General features: G+C 44.0%; 1 protein-coding gene across 1 annotated transcript in view; it reads left to right on the top strand.

Moving 5' to 3' along the window:
* Positions 1 to 5,434: 5,434 nt before the first annotated feature.
* The window catches only part of LOC115150059 (calcium/calmodulin-dependent 3',5'-cyclic nucleotide phosphodiesterase 1B), a 32,398-nt gene continuing 18,936 nt past the window's right edge, over positions 5,435 to 18,896 (top strand). The window contains exon 1 of the mRNA XM_029692964.1: positions 5,435 to 5,741. Within this exon, the coding sequence (XP_029548824.1) occupies positions 5,689 to 5,741 (53 nt within the window). The 5' untranslated portion in view covers positions 5,435 to 5,688. The remainder of the gene's footprint in view (positions 5,742 to 18,896) is intronic.

The following is an 18,896-nucleotide window of genomic DNA, read 5'->3' as shown; positions in this document are numbered from 1 at the left end:
CTATATCCACAGTCCCCTGTGTTCACCCTGGGGTCTGTTGTTAGGCTGGGGAAAGGTGGATAATCACATTCTGGTGTGTGTGTTTGTACTGTGCTTCCCAATGGTCTAGATTAGAAGTTCTAGGTAGGGCCTCTATGTACAGTACTCAATGGAAGGACACAGTCTACTGGCTGGAGAGTTGGTGGGCCAAATGTAGCCTCAAACCAAGACACCCCACATCCCAGTGGACAGAAACACCCCACAGGTTTCAAAACATCACTATTTATAACAATTTTACTCCCCATACTACTAGCATGCTCCCTTTGTCACAATTCATACACAGTGAACGGTTAAGAAACACATTTTAATGAAATTGTGTAGACATGACTAACCTTGATCAGATAAGGATTGGATCATATTGAAACTCACATGTTAGCGCAACAAGGCTCCTTTGTCTGTTTGTGTATGGGTGGGGTGGAAGGGGAGGGTGGGGTGGGGTGGAAGGGGAGGGGTGGAAGGGGAGGGTGGGGTGGGGTGGAAGTGGGGGGTGAAAGGGGGGGGACTTTGGGCTCTCCTTCTCCGTGGCCGACATGAGTAAGACATTTAAACGTGTTAACCCTCGCAAGGCTGCCGGCCCAGACGACATCCCTAGCCGCATCCTCAGAGCATGCGCAAACCAGTTGGCTGGTGTGTTTACGGACATATTCAATCTCTCCCTATTCCAGTCTGCTGTCTCCACATGCTTTAAGATGGCCACCGTTGTTCCTGTACCCAAGGAGGCAAAGGTAACTGAACTAAAAGACTATCGCCCCGTAGCACTCATTTCTGTCATCATGAAATTCTTTGAGAGACTAGTCAAGGATCATACCACCTCCACCTTACCTGTCACCCTAGACCCACTTCAATTTGCTTACCTCCCCAATAGGTCCACAGACGATGCAATTGCCATAACACTGCACACTGCTCTATCCCATCTGGACAAGAGGAATACCTATATAAGAATGCTGTTCATTGACTAAAGCTCAGCATTCAACACGATAGTACCCTCCAAGCTCATCATTAAGCTCGAGGCCCTGGGACTCAACCCACCCTGTGCAATTGGGTCCTGGACTTCCTGAGGGGCTGCCCCTAGGTGGTGAAGGTAGGTAACAACATCTCCACTTCACTGATCCTCAACACCCACAAGGGTGCATTCTCAGCCCCCTCCTGTACTCCTTGTTCACACAATAAGTTTAAGTTCATCGGCGTACACATCACAGACAAACTGAAATGGTCCACCCACACAGACAGCGTGGTGAAGAAGGCGTAGCAGCACCTCTTCAACCTCAGGAGGATGAAGAAATTTGTCTTGTCACCAAAAACACTCACAAACTTTTACAGATGGACAATTGAGAGCATCCTGTCAGGCTGTATCACCGCCTGGTACGGAAACTGCTCTGCCCACAACCGTAAGGCTCTCCAGAGGGTGGTGTCACAGGAAGGCCAAAAAGATAATCAAGGACAACAACCACCCGAGCCACTGCCTGTTCACCCCACTATCATCCAGAAGGCGAGGTCAGTACAGGTGCATCAAAGCTGGGACCGAGAGACTGAACAACAGCTTCTATCTCAAGGCCATCAGACTGTTAAACAGCCGTCACTAACACAGAGGGGTGTACTAGGTATTTGTTGTGGAATTGTTAGATTACATGTTAGATATTGCTGCACTGTCAGAACTAGAAGCACAAGACATCTGCTAATGCAATAACATCTGCTAACCATGTGTACGTGACCAATATCATTTGATACATCTGCCCTGTGGCTCAGTTGGTAGAGCATGGTGTTTACAACGCCAGCATGGTGTGTGCAACGCCAGGGTTGTGGGTTCGATTCCCACGGGGGGGCAGTACAAAAAAATAAAAAATGCATGAAATGAAATGTATACATTCACTACTCTAAGTCACCCTGGATAAGAGCATCTGCTAAATGACTAAAATGTAAAAAAAGATTTGATGTGGGGCCTTATGCCTTGCACCATGTGAGGCCTTGTTCCTAGCTCCTTGTGAGGCCTTGTTGAGGAAACATCCTCCTCCTATTGCACTCCACAGTGACTGCTCTGCTATGTCCCGAGGCACTGATTACTGTTACTGATGGAAAAATGGGCTTTCATAAAGACTCACAGCTTGTAGTGTTGGTGACACAGTTGGTAGAGACGCTCACATGCTGGGGAGCTGGAGATCTCTATGGCGCAGGACCTCTGACACACATACTCACACACGTCACATATACTCTGTCACACACCTTCCAGATATACATTTACGCGCACAATCTCACACACACTCCAACCTCTGCAGCAACAGCCAGGAACCACGCTATGCAGGCTAGAATATTGAACTCTGACATCCGCCTGGAGACATGGAAGACACATTTCAAACGGTAAGAACCAAAGCCGTAATAGAGCTATGCTATTGTTTCATAATGGTAGACAAAGTTGTAGACAAAGTTGTAGGTAGTGGTTCCTAATGGATAATGTTAGATAAGAGAATGTTAATTTACACATGTATGATCTGTTGGTGATTCATCTTTAAATATAAGATGAGACAATGTATTGTCTGTTTGCAGTTTGCACGTAAAGTTACTTTGAATCTTCAAACTGCTCCTGATAATGCTGAATCCTCACAACATTTTTAAACTGGGACTAAAGGTTCCCGTGTCTCTGGGATTTATAGAGATACTGTAAGAATTCAAGTCTCTGCAATAAAAGGAAACAGACAGTGAATTACATCTGCTCTGAGGTCAGTTCCTGGGTGGAGAGAGACCAGAGGTGGTAGTTGATATAGTTAATAGGGATAGAGAGAGAGAGAGATACTCAGTGGGAGTAGAGGAGTGGACACGACCAGACTAACACGTTTAATCTACACAAGATGAAGAGGTTTAATGTAGACTAGATGAAGTGGACGTCCAGCAGTCATTATTAAATCAGATCAATCATTCTAAATGCAATCAAAAGACACTGAGAATCCTTGGCTAATGAACACTGGAAGACTCCTCCCACTCTGCTGTTTGATTGGTTCTCAGTTTTTAATTCTCCCACTGGGCACAGAGGTCAGTTCAACTTCTAGTTTTGAATTACAATTGGTTGAAATTTCAACTAATAAGAAATCAACAAAAAAAGTAACTATGTGATAGGATTTAGATTAAACGTTTGGTGTAAAAAAATACTAAATTCCCTTACGTTGATTACTATTTTCAAATCCTGTCATTTTTCCACGTTGATTCAGCATCCTCATCACACATATTTTTGTTGTTGTTGTTGAAATGATGTGGAAACAATTATGATTCAACCAGTTTTTGGCCAGTGGGCTAATACTTCTACTAAGTCATTATATCCAGTTAAAGATTAATTATCCTTTTTAGCATTTTTTCCCCTTGCGATGGTGAAGATTTTCCACAACCACCCTGATGCCAAAGCGTAAACGTAATTTTTGGCAACATATCAAACATTTAACAACCAACTTATTAAAATTGCCTTTGAATGTAACAAAAAAAAACCTGTGTCACGTCCTGACCAGTAAAGGGATCATTTGTAATTGTAGTATGGTCAGGGCGTGGCAGGGAGTGTTTGTTTTGTGTGTTTTGTGTTTTTTTGGTTCTAGGGGATTTTGGTTCTAGTTTTCTATTTCTATGGTTTTTTTTCCATGTTTGGCCGAGTATGGTTTCCAATCAGAGGCAGGTGTTTTTCGTTGTCTCTGATTGGAAGCCATACTTAGGCAGCCTGTTTTTTCCTTTGGGTTTGTGGGTGGTTGCTCTCTGTATAGTCTGTACCGTGCAGAACTGTTGATTGTTGGTTTGTTGTTTTCGTTTAAGTGTTCACTTTATTAATAATAAAAGATGATGAGCACTATACCCACTGTGTTTTGGTCACCTTTCATCGACGCCTCTGACAAACAGATGGATATTGAAACCTCTGAATCGACTTAATTGTTAAGAGTCTATTGATGCACACGTGCGTCAATCTCAGTAACATAATTTTAAAAATCCCTATCAAAATCCGTATATATCGGCCTTCCACATCTTCAGTGGAAGGTGGCCGAGCCACAGCGATGTTTGTCAGACCATGAGATGTGCCGATTATCTCTTCTCACGAAAAATTACCATTTGCCGTTTTGCTCGCTACAAGTGTCACGAAACTCATCTGAAGGTAACCCATACAAATGAATGGACGTATGGAGATAGTTGTGTGCCAACAAAAATAAGGGGTTAAATATGTGTCCTTAAAAGCAAAATCATTTCCTGATCTTTCTTGCATCTCATAGGTAAAGGACAGACACTTCAAAACCTTATTCCTTCTGATAAATGTTTTGACTGTCCTTTTTGGCATTTATGATTGTGTTATACAGTGGTGTTTCTATGGGCTATAGTAGTGAAGCACAAATTCTATATTTTTTGTATACCTAAAGGGGTCCTACAATTCAAAACCAAATCGCTAAATGATCCATGGTATGACCATCTTAAAACAACTATATTTGTTCTCTTAGTAGAACCCACCCCCTTTTTTACAATTCTCAGAATGAAATGCAGTCATACGCTCTGAAATGAAGAGGCAAGTCAAAGAGCATGGGAGTGACCCAGCCACCAAGCAAGACAAGCAACCAGGGAAAGTCACTCTGCTGCATTTCCCCAGTGACGTCGCCAGACAGCTCTCACAGCCTCACAGTTATAAAGTGAGGCTTAATGAATTGAAGCTATACATGATGTATGTATGCCCCAGCAGTGCTCCAAGTTAAAAATGAATTGAATGTCATCTCTGATCTTGTACTGTAAGTGACTAGAATCTCTTAGATTTTTTGCATGAAAGCTATGAAAGAAAGGAGATGAAGGTGGGTAGAGAAGATGACACTATACCAGATAATACTGAGTTTCAGCCTCCACATCTGACTTGTTGTTGTTGTTTTGAGAAATGTGCAGGATTCAAACAAACTGCCACACTGTGTTGTTGTAATGTGTTGGAGAAATTATTCCCTGTGATGCCGTTTTTTAACATAACCCTTGGTTATTGACTCAGGTTAAGGTTGTATGTTTTCATTTGACCTGGCCTGTAAGGTTTTTGTTTTTCTGGGTAGTCGAGTAGTAGTTAGCCTGCGGAGAATTGTTGTGGGTGACTTTCCAGGACAGTTTTTATTGGTTTATTTTGGTTTGGTCATTCTATCACACAGGCTCTGTAGTGAACAAAACTTTGGTCTGTGCTTTGCCAGTGCAGTGGAAAATTCTCATTGGGGTTTAGAGTACACACACACATTGCCTTGAAAGCATAGCAGTCAACACCCCACCAGTGAGGTTGCCTCGGCCACCCCCCCCCTCTCTATTTCTATCTCTCCCTCCAGCCCAGCCCTGCTTCCTTTCACAGCATTGACAGAACTGACACACTTTGGCCTGGACCAATCACAGTTCAGCTAGGTCCCTTCAGATGTGGGTGCAGGCTACGCAGGCTGGGGTGTACCAGAAGTCTTTCTCGGGACAGAGAACTTTGGGTGGTTCAGTTGAACAGTAGGCTATCTGAGAGAACTTTTTGCTTTCTAGTATTTTCTGGAGAGTCTCTCTCTCGGTTCTCTGTGTCACTGCGCCTGAGCTTTGAGCTTAGGGCTGAAGAGACAGTACCTTGGGCTGTGCAGGCAGTGTATAACTGTGGGCTATAAGGGGTTGTAAAGGTTTTGCCTTTCTGTGGGCTGGATGGCTGAGCTGGTGAGAGTGAGGAAGAAACACCTCCAGACACCTATCTCCAGGTAAGAGAAGGGAGAGAAAAAGTGAGTAGCAATGAATTTCTGAACCTCACTAACTTTTCCTGTCTGTGAAAAGGTAGGAAGTAAGGGATTATACTGTACACACTGAGGTTACTGTATATACTGAGGTTACTGTAACATACTGAGATTACTGTACGTACTGAGGTTACTGTAGATACTGAGGTTACTGTACACACTGAGATTACTGTATATACTGAGGTTACTGTAACATCCTGAGGTTACTGTACGTACTGAGGTTACTGTAGATACTGAGGTTACTGTACACACTGAGATTACTGTATATACTGAGGTTACTGTAACATCCTGAGATTACTGTACGTACTGAGGTTACTGTACACACTGAGGTTACTGTAACATTCTGAGATTACTGTACACACTGAGATTACTGTATATACTGAGGTTACTGTACACACTGAGATTACTGTATATACTGAGGTTACTGTAACATCCTGAGGTTACTGTTCACACTGAGATTACTGTACGTACTGAGGTTACTGTAGATACTGAGGTTACTGTACATACTGAGGTTACTGTACATATTGAGGTTACTGTAACAACCTGAGGTTACTGTACACACTGAGGTTACTGTACACACTGAGATTACTGTATATACTGAGGTTACTGTAACATCCTGAGGTTACTGTACGTACTGAGGTTACTGTACATACTGAGGTTACTGTACACACTGAGATTACTGTATATACTGAGGTTACTGTAACATCCTGAGGTTACTGTACGTACTGAGATTACTGTACATACTGAGGTTACTGTACACACTGAGATTACTGTATATACTGAGGTTACTGTAACATCCTGAGGTTACTGTACGTACTGAGGTTACTGTACATACTGAGGTTACTGTAACAACCTGAGGTTACTGTAGATACTGAGGTTACTGTACACACTGAGATTACTGTATATACTGAGGTTACTGTAACATCCTGAGGTTACTGTACGTACTGAGGTTACTGTACATACTGAGGTTACTGTACATACTGAGGTTACTGTAACAACCTGAGGTTACTGTAGATACTGAGGTTACTGTAGATACTGAGTTACTGTACATACCGAGGTTACTGTACATACTCAGGTTACTATAACATCCTGAGGTTACTGTACATACTGAGGTTACTGTATATACTAAAGTTACTGTAACATGATGAGGTTACTGTGCATACTGGGGTTACTGTACATATTGAGGTTACTGTACATCCTGAGGTTATTGTACATCCTGAGGTTACTGTACATACTGAGATTACTGTAAAATCCTGAGGTTACTGTACATACAGAGGTTACTGTGACATCCTGAGGTTACTGTGACATACTGAGGTTACTGTACATACCGAGGTTACTGTACATCCTGAGGTTACTGTACATCCTGAGGTTATTGTAACATCCTGAGGTTACTGTACATACCGAGGTTTCTGTACATCCTGAGGTTACTGTACATCCTGAGGTTAATGTAACATCCTGAGGTTATTGTAACATCCTGAGGTTATTGTAACATCCTGAGGTTACTGTACACACTGAGGTTACTGTACACACTGAGGTTACTGTACATCCTGAGGTTACTGTGACATACTGAGGTTACTGTACATCCTGAGGTTACTGTACATACTGAGGTTACTGAAACAACCTGAGGTTACTGTACATACCGAGGTTACTGTACATCCTGAGGTTACTGTACATCCTGAGGTTACTGTGAAATACTGAGGTTACTGTACATACTGAGGTTACTGTATATACTAAAGTTACTGTAACATGATGAGGTTACTGTGCATACTGGGGTTACTGTACATATTGAGGTTACTGTACATCCTGAGGTTATTGTACATCCTGAGGTTACTGTACATACTGAGATTACTGTAAAATCCTGAGGTTACTGTACATACAGAGGTTACTGTGACATCCTGAGGTTCCTGTGACATACTGAGGTTACTGTACATACCGAGGTTACTGTACATCCTGAGGTTACTGTACATCCTGAGGTTACTGTAACATCCTGAGGTTATTGTAACATCCTGAGGTTACTGTACATACCGAGGTTACTGTACATCCTGAGGTTACTGTACATCCTGAGGTTAATGTAACATCCTGAGGTTATTGTAACATCCTGAGGTTATTGTAACATCCTGAGGTTACTGTACACACTGAGGTTACTGTACATACCGAGGTTACTGTACATCCTGAGGTTACTGTACATCCTGAGGTTACTGTAACATCCTGAGGTTATTGTAACATCCTGAGGTTACTGTACATACCGAGGTTACTGTACATCCTGAGGTTACTGTACATCCTGAGGTTAATGTAACATCCTGAGGTTATTGTAACATCCTGAGGTTATTGTAACATCCTGAGGTTACTGTACACACTGAGGTTACTGTACATCCTGATGTTACTGTGACATACTGAGGTTACTGTACATCCTGAGGTTACTGTACATACTGAGGTTACTGAAACAACCTGAGGTTACTGTACATACCGAGGTTACTGTACATCCTGAGGTTACTGTACATCCTGAGGTTACTGTGCGTACTGAGGTTACTGAAACAACCTGAGGTTACTGTACATACCGAGGTTACTGTACATACCAAGGTTACTATAACATACTGAGGTTACTGTACATACTGAGGTTACTGTAACATCCTGAGGTTACTGTAACATCCTGAGGTTACTGTACATACTGAGTTACTGTATATACTAAAGTTACTGTAACATGAGGTTACTGTGCATACTGGGGTTACTGTAGCATCCTGAGGTTACTGTACATACAGAGGTTACTGTATATACTGAGGTTACTGTAACATACTGTACTGAGATTACTGTACATACTGTACTGAGATTACTGTACATACTGTACTGAGATTACTGTACATACTGTAACATATGTGCTGCGTCAAGGTCTGAGGACACATCTCTCTCTGTATGGCATGCGGACTGAAACTGCTTTTGTTTCATGAATCTGTCTGCTTGTTTGTTTCTTTGTCTGTCCCTCTGTCTATTGGCTCCACAATAGGCTGTTCTCCGCTTTGCAATGTGGTTGTGAGACCTTTATTTTAACAGATGATATGCATAACCTTGACGTGTTTAGTTTGGAGTTCGGAGTGAACGGACGTGCCACGCTTCCCTGTACTACTCCCCACTGCTCCTTATTGCTCCTCACTGCTCCTCATTGCTCCTCACTGCACCTCATTTCTCCCCACTGCTCCTTACTGCTCCACACTGCTCCTCACTGCTCCTTATTGCTCCTCACTGCTCCTTATTGCTCCTCACTGCTCCTTATTGCTCCTCACTGCTCCTCATTGCTCCTCACTGCTCCTCATTTCTCCTCACTGCTCCTTACTGTTCCACACTGCTCCTCACTGCTCCTTATTGCTCCTCACTGCTCCTTATTGCTTCTCACTGCTCCTTATTGCCCCTCACTGCTGCTTATTGCTCCTCACTGCTCCTTATTGCTCCTCACTGCTCCTCACTGCTCCTTATTCCAAGATGGTGTAGCAGTAGGACGTCTGTTTGTCTTGTCCCGTCCCATGTATATATACTGCTCAAAAAAATAAAGGGAACACTTAAACAACACATCCTAGATCTGAATGAAAGAAATAATCTTATTAAATACTTTTTTCTTTACATAGTTGAATGTGCTGACTACAAAATCACACAAAAATAATCAATAGAAATCCAATTTATCAACCCATGGAGGTCTGGATTTGGAGTCACACTCAAAATTAAAGTGGAAAACCACACTACAGGCTGATCCAACTTTGATGTAATGTCCTTAAAACAAGTCAAAATGAGGCTCAGTAGTGTGTGTGGCCTCCACGTGCCTGTATGACCTCCCTACAACGCCTGGGCATGCTCCTGATGAGGTGGCGGATGGTCTCCTGAGGGATCTCCTCCCAGACCTGGACTAAAGCATCCACCAACTCCTGGACAGTCTGTGGTACAACGTGGCGTTGGTGGATGGAGCGAGACATGATGTCCCAGATGTGCTCAATTGGATTCAGGTCTGGGCCAGTCCATAGCATCAATGCCTTCCTCTTGCAGGAACTGCTGACACACTCCAGCCACATGAGGTCTAGCATTGTCTTGCATTAGGAGGAACCCAGGGCCAACCGCACCAGCATATGGTCTCACAAGGGGTCTGAGGATCTCATCTCGGTACCTAATGGCAGTCAGGCTACCTCTGGCGAGCACATGGAGGGCTGTGCGGCCCCCCAAAGAAATGCCACCCCACACCATGACTGACCCACCGCCAAACCGGTCATGATGGAGGATGTTGCAGGCAGCAGAACGTTCTCCACGGCGTCTCCAGACTCTGTCATGTCTGTCACGTGTTCAGTGTGAACCTGCTTTCATCTGTGAAGAGCACAGGGCGCCAGTGGCGAATTTGCCAATCTTGGTGTTCTCTGGCAAATGCCAAACGTCCTGCACGGTGTTGGGCTGTAAGCACAACCCCCACCTGTGGACGTCGGGCCCTCATACCACCCTCATGGAGTCTGTTTCTGTTGTTACCATACCCTTGTCTGTACATTATACCTTGAATCTATTCTTCCACACCCAGAAATCTGCTCCTTTTACTCTCTGTTTCCAAACACACTAGATGACCAGTTGTTATAGCCTTTAACCGTACCCTTATCCTACTCCTCTTCTGTTCCTTTGGGGATGTAGAGGTTAACCCAGGCCCTGCAGCCTCTAGCTCCACTCCCATTCCCCAGGCGCTCTCATTTGTTGATTTCCATAACCGTAAAAGCCTTGGTTTCATGCATGTTAACATTAGAAGCCTCCTCCCTAAGTTTGTTTAACTCACTGCTTTAGCACACTCCACCAACCCTGATGTCCTTGCCGTGTCTGAAACCTGGCTTAGGAAGGCCACCAAAAATCCTGAAATTTCCATCCCTAACTATAACATTTTCCGACAAGATAGAACTGCCAAAGGGGCGGAGTTGCAATTTACAGCAGAGATAGACTGCAGAGTTCTGTCATACTATCCAGGTCTGTGCCCAAACAATTGGAGCTTCTACTTTTAAAAATCCACCTTTCCAGAAACAAGTCTCTCACCATTGCCGCTTGTTATAGACCCCCTTCAGCCCCCAGCTGTGCCCTGGACACCATATGTAAATTGATTGGCCCCTATCTATCTTCAGAGTTCATACTGTTAGGTGACCTAAACTGGGACATGCTTAACACATCGGATATCCTACAATCTAAGCTAGATGCCCTCAATCTCACACAAATTATCAAGGAACCTACCAGGTACAACCCTAAATCCGTAACCATGGGCACCGTCTTAGATATCAAACTTGCCCTCCGAATACACCTCTGCTGTCTTCAACCTAGGATCTCAGTGATCATTGCCTGCTTGCATAATGGGTCCGCGGTCAAACGCTCCCTAAAACACTTCAGCGAGCAGGCCTTTCTAATTGACCTGCCCCGGGTATCCTGGAAGGATATTGACCTCATCCCATCAGTAGAAGATGCCTGGTTGCTCTTTAAAAGTGCTTTCCTCACCGTCTTAAAAAAGTATGCCCCATCAAAACGTATAGAACTAAGAACAGATATAGCCCTTGGTTCACCACAGACTTGGCTGCCCTTGACCAGCACAAAAACATCCTGTGGCGTTCTGCATTAGCATCAAATAGCCCCCGTAATATACAACTTTTCAGGGAAGTCAGGAACCAATATACTCAGTCAGATAGGAAAGCTAAGGCTAGCTTTTTCAAACAGAAATTTGCATCCTGTAGCAGTAATTCCAAATCGTTTTTGGACACTGTAAAGTACATGGAGAATAAGAGCACCTCCTGCACTGCACTGAGGATAGGAAACATTGTCACCACCGATAAATCTATGATAATTGATCATTTCAATAAGCATTTTCGTATGGCTGGCCATGGTTTCCACCTGGCTACCCCTACCCCGGCCAACATCTCAGCAGCCCCTGCAGCAACTTTTATTTTTTTATTACACCTTTATTTAACCAGGTAGGCCAGTTGAGAACAAGTTCTCATTTACAACTTAGACCTGGCCAAGATAAAGCAAAGCAGTGCGACAAAAACAACACAGAGTTACACATGGGATAAACAAACTGTCAGGAGGTCTATGTGTAGCTGGTGTATAGGAGTCAGGCGCAGGACAGCAGACAAGAGTAAATAAACGTATTTTACTCAACATATAATAAATGTAATACAAAAACAGAGCCCACAATAACAGATCTACCTACATATAAACAATCACTCACAAACAAACATGGGGGAACAGTGGGTTAAATAATGAACAGGTAATTGGGGGATTGAAACCAGGTGTGTAAGACAAAGACACAACAAACAGAAAATGAAAAGTGGATCGACGATGGCTAGAAGGACGGTGACCCCAGAACGCCGCCCGAACAAGGAGAAGGACCGACTTCGGCGGAAGTCGTGACACAAACATAGGGTCAATAACACAAAAGAAAAAAATAGTCCCTAGATGCGGAAACAATTACAATTTAGTATTAATACTGGAGTGATAGATGTGCAGATGTGCAAGTAGAGATACTGGGGTGCAAAAGAGCAAGCGTGTAAGTAATAATATGGGGATGAAGCAGTCGGGTGTGCTATTTACAGACTGGCCGTGTACAGGTACAGTGATCGGTAAGCTGCTCAAACAGCTGATGCTTGAAGTTAGAGAGGGAGATATAAGACTCCAGCTTCAGAGATTTTTGCAATTCTTTCCAGTCATTGGCAGCAGAGAACTGGAAGGAAAGGTCGCCAAAGGAAGTGTTGGTTTTGGGGATTACCAGTGCAATATATCTGCTGGAGTGCGGGCTACGTGTGGGTGTTGCTATGGTGAACAGTGAGCTGAGATAAGGCGGGGCTTTACCTAGCAAAGACTTACAGATGACCTGGAGCCAGTGAGTTTGGCGACGGATATGTAGTGAGGGCCAGCCAATGACAGCATACAGGTCGCAGTGTTGGGTAGTATATGGGGCTTTGGTGATAAAATGGATGGCACTGTAATAGACTACATCCAGTTTGCTGAGTAGTGATAGGGCAATTTTGTAAATGACATCGCCAAAGTCAAGGATCGGTTGGATAGTCAGTTTTACAAGGGTATGTTTGGCAGAATGAGTGAAGGAGGCTTTGCTGCGAAATAGGAAGCCGATGCTAGATTTCATTTTGGATTGGAGATGCTTAATGCGAGTCTGGAAGGAGAGTTTACAGTCTAACCAGACATCTAGGTATTTGTAGTTGTCCACATATTCTAGGTCAGAACCGTCCCGAGTAGTGATGCTAGTCGGGTGGTAGGGTAGTGGGCAGCAATCGGTTGAAGAGCGTGCACTTAGTTTTACTAGCATTTAAAAGGAGCCCATGGAAGGAGTGTTGTATGGCATTGAAGCTCGTTTGGAGGTTTGTTAGCACATTGTCCAAAGAAGGGCCAGATGTATACAGAATGGTGTCGTCTGCGTAGAGGTGGATCAGAGACTCACCAGCAGCAAGAGCGACATCATTGAGATATACAGACAAGAGAGTCGGCCCGAGAATTTAACCCTATGGCACCCGTATAGAGACTGCCAGAGGTCCGGACAACAGGCCCTCCAATTTGACACACTGAACTCCATCTGAGAAGTAATTGGTGAACCAGGCGAGGCAGTCATTTGAGAGGCCAAGGCTATTGAGTCTGCCGATAAGAATGCTGCGATTGACAGAGTCGAAAGCCTTGGCCAGGTCGATGAAGATGGCTGCACAGTACTGTCTTTTATCGATGGCAGTTATGATATCATTTAGGACCTTGAGTGTGGCTGAGGTGCACCCATGACCAGCTCAGAAACCAGATTGCATAGTGGAGAAGGTACGGTGGGATTCAAAATGGTCAGTGATCTGTTTGTTAACTTGGCTTTCGAAGATTTTAGAAAGGCAGGGTAGGATGGATATGGGTCTATAACAGTATAACAGGATTTAGGTCTATAACTTGCCCAAGCCTCCCCCGCTTCTCCTTCACCCAAATACAGACAGCTGATGTTCTGAATGAGCTGCAAAATCTGGATCCTACAAATCAGCTGGGCTAGACAATCTGGACCCTCTCTAAAATTATCCGCCGAAATTGTTGCAACCCCTATTACTAGCCTACTCAACCTCTCTTTCGTATTGTCTGAGATCCCCAAAGATTGGAAAGCTGCCGCAGTCATCCCCCTCTTCAAAGGGGGGTGACACTCTAGACCCAAACTGTTATGGACCTACAGTGGGGCAAAAAAGTATTTAGTCAGCCACCAATTGTGCAAGTTCTCCCACTTAAAAAGATGAGAGAGGCCTGTAATTTTCATCATAGGTACACTTCAACTATGACAGACAAAATGAGAAAAAAAATCCAGAAAATCACATTGTAGGATTTTTTATTTGCAAATTATGGTGGAAAATAAGTATTTGGTCAATAACAAAAGTTTATCTCAAAACTTTGTTATATACCGTTTGTTGGCAATGACACAGGTCAAACGTTTTCTGTAAGTCTTCACAAGGGTTTCACACACTGTTGCTGGTATTTTGGCCCATTCCTCCATGCAGATCTCCTCTAGAGCAGTGATGTTTTGGGGCTGTCGCTGGGCAACACGGACTTTCAACTCCCTCCAAAGATTTTCTATGGGGTTGAGATCTGGAGACTGGCTAGGCCACTCCAGGACCTTGAAATGCTTCTTACGAAGCCACTCCTTCGTTGCCCGGGCGGTGTGTTTGGGATCATTGTCATGCTGAAAGACCCAGCCACGTTTCATCTTCAATGCCCTTGCTGATGGTAGGCTTTGTTACTTTGGTCCCAGCTCTCTGCAGGTCATTCACTAGGTCCCCCGTGTGCTTCTGGGATTTTTGCTCACCGTTCTTGTGATCATTTTGACCCCACGGGGTGAGATCTTGCGTGGAGCCCCAGATCGAGGGAGATTATCAGTGGTCTTGTATGTCTTCCATTTCCTAATAATTGCTCCCACAGTTGATTTCTTCAAACCAAGCTGCTTACCTATTGCAGATTCAGTCTTCCCAGCCTGGTGCAGGTCTACAATTTTGTTTCTGGTGTCCTTTGACAGCTCTTTGGTCTTGGTCATAGTGAAGTTTGGAGTGTGACTGTTTGAGGTTGTGGACAGGTGTCTTTTATACTGATAACAAGTTCAAACAGGTGCCATTAATGCAGGTAACGAGTGGAGGACAGAGGAGCCTCTTAAAGAAGAAGTTACAGGTCTGTGAGAGCCAGAAATCTTGCTTGTTTGTAGGTGACCAAATACTTATTTTCTACCATTATTTGCAAATAAATTCATAAAAAATCCTACAATGTGATTTTCTGATGAAATTACAGGCCTCTCTCATCTTTTTAAGTGGGGGAACTTGCACAATTGGTGGCTGACTAAATACTTTTTTGCCCCACTGTATATCTATCCTGCCCTGCCTTTCTAAAATCTTCGAAAGCCAAGTTAACAAACAGATCACTGACCATTTTGAATCCCACCATACCTTCTCCATGATGCAATCTGGTTTCCGAGCTGGTCATGGGTGCACCTCAGCCATGCTCAAGGTCCTAAACGATATCATAACACCATCGATAAAAGACAGTACTGTGCAGCCGTATTCATCGACCTTCCCAAGGCTGTCGACTCTGTCAATCTACTGAGGTTACTGTAACATCCTGAGGTTACTGTACATACTCTACTGAGGTTACTGTACATACTCTACTGAGGTTACTGTAACATCCTGAGGTTACTGTGACATCCTGAGGTTACTGTAACATCCTGAGGTTACTGTACATACTCTACTGAGGTTACTGTACATACTCTACTGAGGTTACTGTACATACTCTACTGAGGTTACTGTAACATCCTGAGGTTACTGTGACATCCTGAGGTTACTGTAACATCCTGAGGTTACTGTACATACTCTACTGAGGTTACTCTACATCCTGATGTACTACAGCTGGTAATGTATCTCATGAAACTCAGACGGTACATTAAACGCATGTTTTCCTTCCTCTTTGATCCACAACAAAGCAGTCACATTATCAAACAGATTATTCTAAATTCACCATCAAGCATGAAGCCCTCCCGCTGTGTCGCAGCATTCCCATGCCTGCTATTTTTATGACTGGACAGCTTTCAGAACCCCCTCGCCGACGTGTGATAAACACACAATCGTCTCATGTCACTTTCACTGAGTTGGCGCCGTCTTCATTTGTTGGCTCACAGTGCTACTGTGATTAGAAATTAAGTGATTGTGGTCCCACTGTGACTAACTTCTTCATAATGCCTTCTAATTACATGCTGTGCATAACGCATTATAATGCAGGATAGATCTTAATAGCTGCTCATATGCATCTATAACAACATTCATAGAGCATTATGAGCAGACAGCTCAGTTGTTAAGCACGAACTTGAACACTCATAAACCCTATTTTATGAGAAATGGATTATCACCATCCCTTAAATCAATTTTCAAATGCCAGTGGTTGTTTTTGAACCCTTGAAGTGCAGTGTAGTCTACTCGGGGGGTATTTTATGTTCTAAGATTGGCATATGAGGTCAGAGCAATAGTATGTGAGTTAGTGTTACTGATTTCCCTGTCAATTTTATTTCCTGTGAATGTATTATGCCTTGGGGGGCGGTAGTTTTAGCCTGGGTTGTGTTGTGTTTGATCCAGCGTGTTATAGGCTACATGTGTTTTTTTATATTCTTGAATTAGTAACTGTAGACCATAATGGATAGGCCTTATAACAGAAATGTAGTGAAACACTTGTGGTGTCAAGAGTCAGTTTGAAGCACCAACTAGTAACACACCAGAGAAAAAGTTCAGATTTGCATTATATACTGCTCAAAAAAATAAAGGGAACACTTAAACAACACATCCTAGATCTGAATGAAAGAAATCATCTTGTTAAATACTTTTTTCTTTACATAGTTGAATGTGCTGATAACAAAATCACACAAAAATAATCAATGGAAATCCAATTTATCAACCCATGGAGGTCTGGATTTGGAGTCACACTCAAAATTAAAGTGGAAAACCACACTACAGGCTGATCCAACTTTGATGTAATGTCCTTAAAACAAGTCAAAATGAGGCTCAGTAGTGTGTGTGGCCTCCACGTGCCTGTATGACCTCCCTACAATGCCTGGGCATGCTCCTGATGAGGTGGCGGATGGTCTCCTGAGGGATCTCCTCCCAGACCTGGACTAAAGCATCCGCCAACTCCTGGACAGTCTGTGGTGCAACGTGGCGTTGGTGGATGGAGCGAGACATGATGTCCCAGATGTGCTCAATTGGATTCAGGTCTGGGGAATGGGCGGGCCAGTCCATAGCATCAATGCCTTCCTCTTGCAGGAACTGCTGACACACTCCAGCCACATGAGGTCTAGCATTGTCTTGCATTAGGAGGACCCAGGGCCAACCGCACCAGCATATGGTCTCACAAGGGGTCTGAGGATCTCATCTTGGTACCTAATGGTAGTCAGGTTACCTCTGGCGAGCACATGGAGGGCTGTGCGGCCCCCCAAAGAAATGCCACCCCACACCATGACTGACCCACCGCCAAAACGGTCATGCTGGAGGATGTTGCAGGCAGCAGAACGTTCTCCACGGTGTCTCCAGACTCTGTCACGTCTGTCACGTGCTCAGTGTGAACCTGCTTTCATCTGTGAAGAGCACAGGGCGCCAGTGGCGAATTTGCCAATCTTGGTGTTCTCTGGCAAATTCCAAACGTCCTGCACGGTGTTGGGCTGTAAGCACAACCCCCACCTGTGGACGTCGGGCCCTCATACCACCCTCATGGAGTCTGTTTCTGACCGTTTGAGCAGACACATGCACATTTGTGGCCTGCTGGAGGTCATTTTGCAGGGCTCTGGCAGTGCTTCTCCTGCTCCTCCTTGCACAAAGGTGGAGGTAGCGGTCCTGCTGCTGGGTTGTTGCCTTCCTACGGCCTCCTCCACGTCTCCTGATGTACTGGCCTGTCTCCTGGTAGCGTTCTATGAGCAGATGGAATATCTGGATTCTATCAGCGTTCTATGAGCGTTCCATCTGGATTCTACCAGCGTTCTATGAGCATTCCACCGGAATTTTATCAGCGTTCTATGAGCATTCCATCTGGATTTTATCAGCGTTCTATAAGCATTCCATCTGGATTTTATCAGCGTTCTATCAGCATTCCATCTGGATTCTATCAGCGTTCTATGAGCATTCCATCTGGATTTTATCAGCGTTCTATCAGCATTCCATCTGGATTCTATCAGCGTTCTATGAGCATTCCATCTGGATTTTATCAGCGTTCTATGAGCATTCCATCTGGATTTTATCAGCGTTCTATGAGCATTCCATCTGGATTTTATCAGCGTTCTATGAGCATTACATCTGGATTTTATCAGCGTTCTATGAGCATTCCATCTGGATTCTATCAGCGTTCTATGAGCATTCCATCTGGATTTTATCAGCATTCTATGAGCATTCCATCTGGATTCTATCAGCGTTTTATCTGCACTCAATCAGCTGATTCGACCCTTTGAATTGATAAACACTAAATATACAAAAGTATGTGGACACCCCTTCAAATTAATGGATTTGCTGACAGGTGTATAAAATTGAGCACACAGCCATGCACAAGCGTTGGCATATTTATTAATTTTGTATTTATTTTACCTTTATTTAACTGCATAGATAAACATTTGCAGCAGAATGGCCTTACTGAAGAGCTCATTGACTTTCACCGTGGCACCGTCATAGGATGCCACCTTTCCAACAAGCCGGTTCGTCAATTTCCTGCCCTGCTAGAGCTGCCCCGGTCAACTGTAAGTGCTGCTTTGGGAAGTGGTAAGCCACACAAGCTCACAGTACGGGATCACCGACTGCTGAATAGCGTAGTGCGTAAAAATCGTCTGTCCTTGGTTGCAACACTCACTACTGAGTTCTAAACTGCCTCTGGAAGCAATGTCAGCACAAGAACTGTTCATTGGGAGCTTCATGAAATGGGTTTCCATGGCCGAACAGCCGCACACAAGCCTAAGATCACCATGCGCAAAGCGTGGTGTAAAGCTTGCAGCCATTGGACTCTGCAGCAGTGGAAGCGTGTTTTCTGAAGTGATGAATCACACTTCACAATCTGACAGTCCAATGGACGGGTTTTGCTTATGCCAGGAGAACGCTA

The sequence above is a fragment of the Salmo trutta genome, chromosome 16, assembly GCF_901001165.1.
Source record: "Salmo trutta chromosome 16, fSalTru1.1, whole genome shotgun sequence".
NCBI classification, from domain to species: Eukaryota; Metazoa; Chordata; class Actinopteri; order Salmoniformes; family Salmonidae; genus Salmo; species Salmo trutta.
The sequence above is the reverse complement of the archived record's forward strand: the minus strand, read 5'-3'. Positions and strand labels throughout refer to the sequence as shown.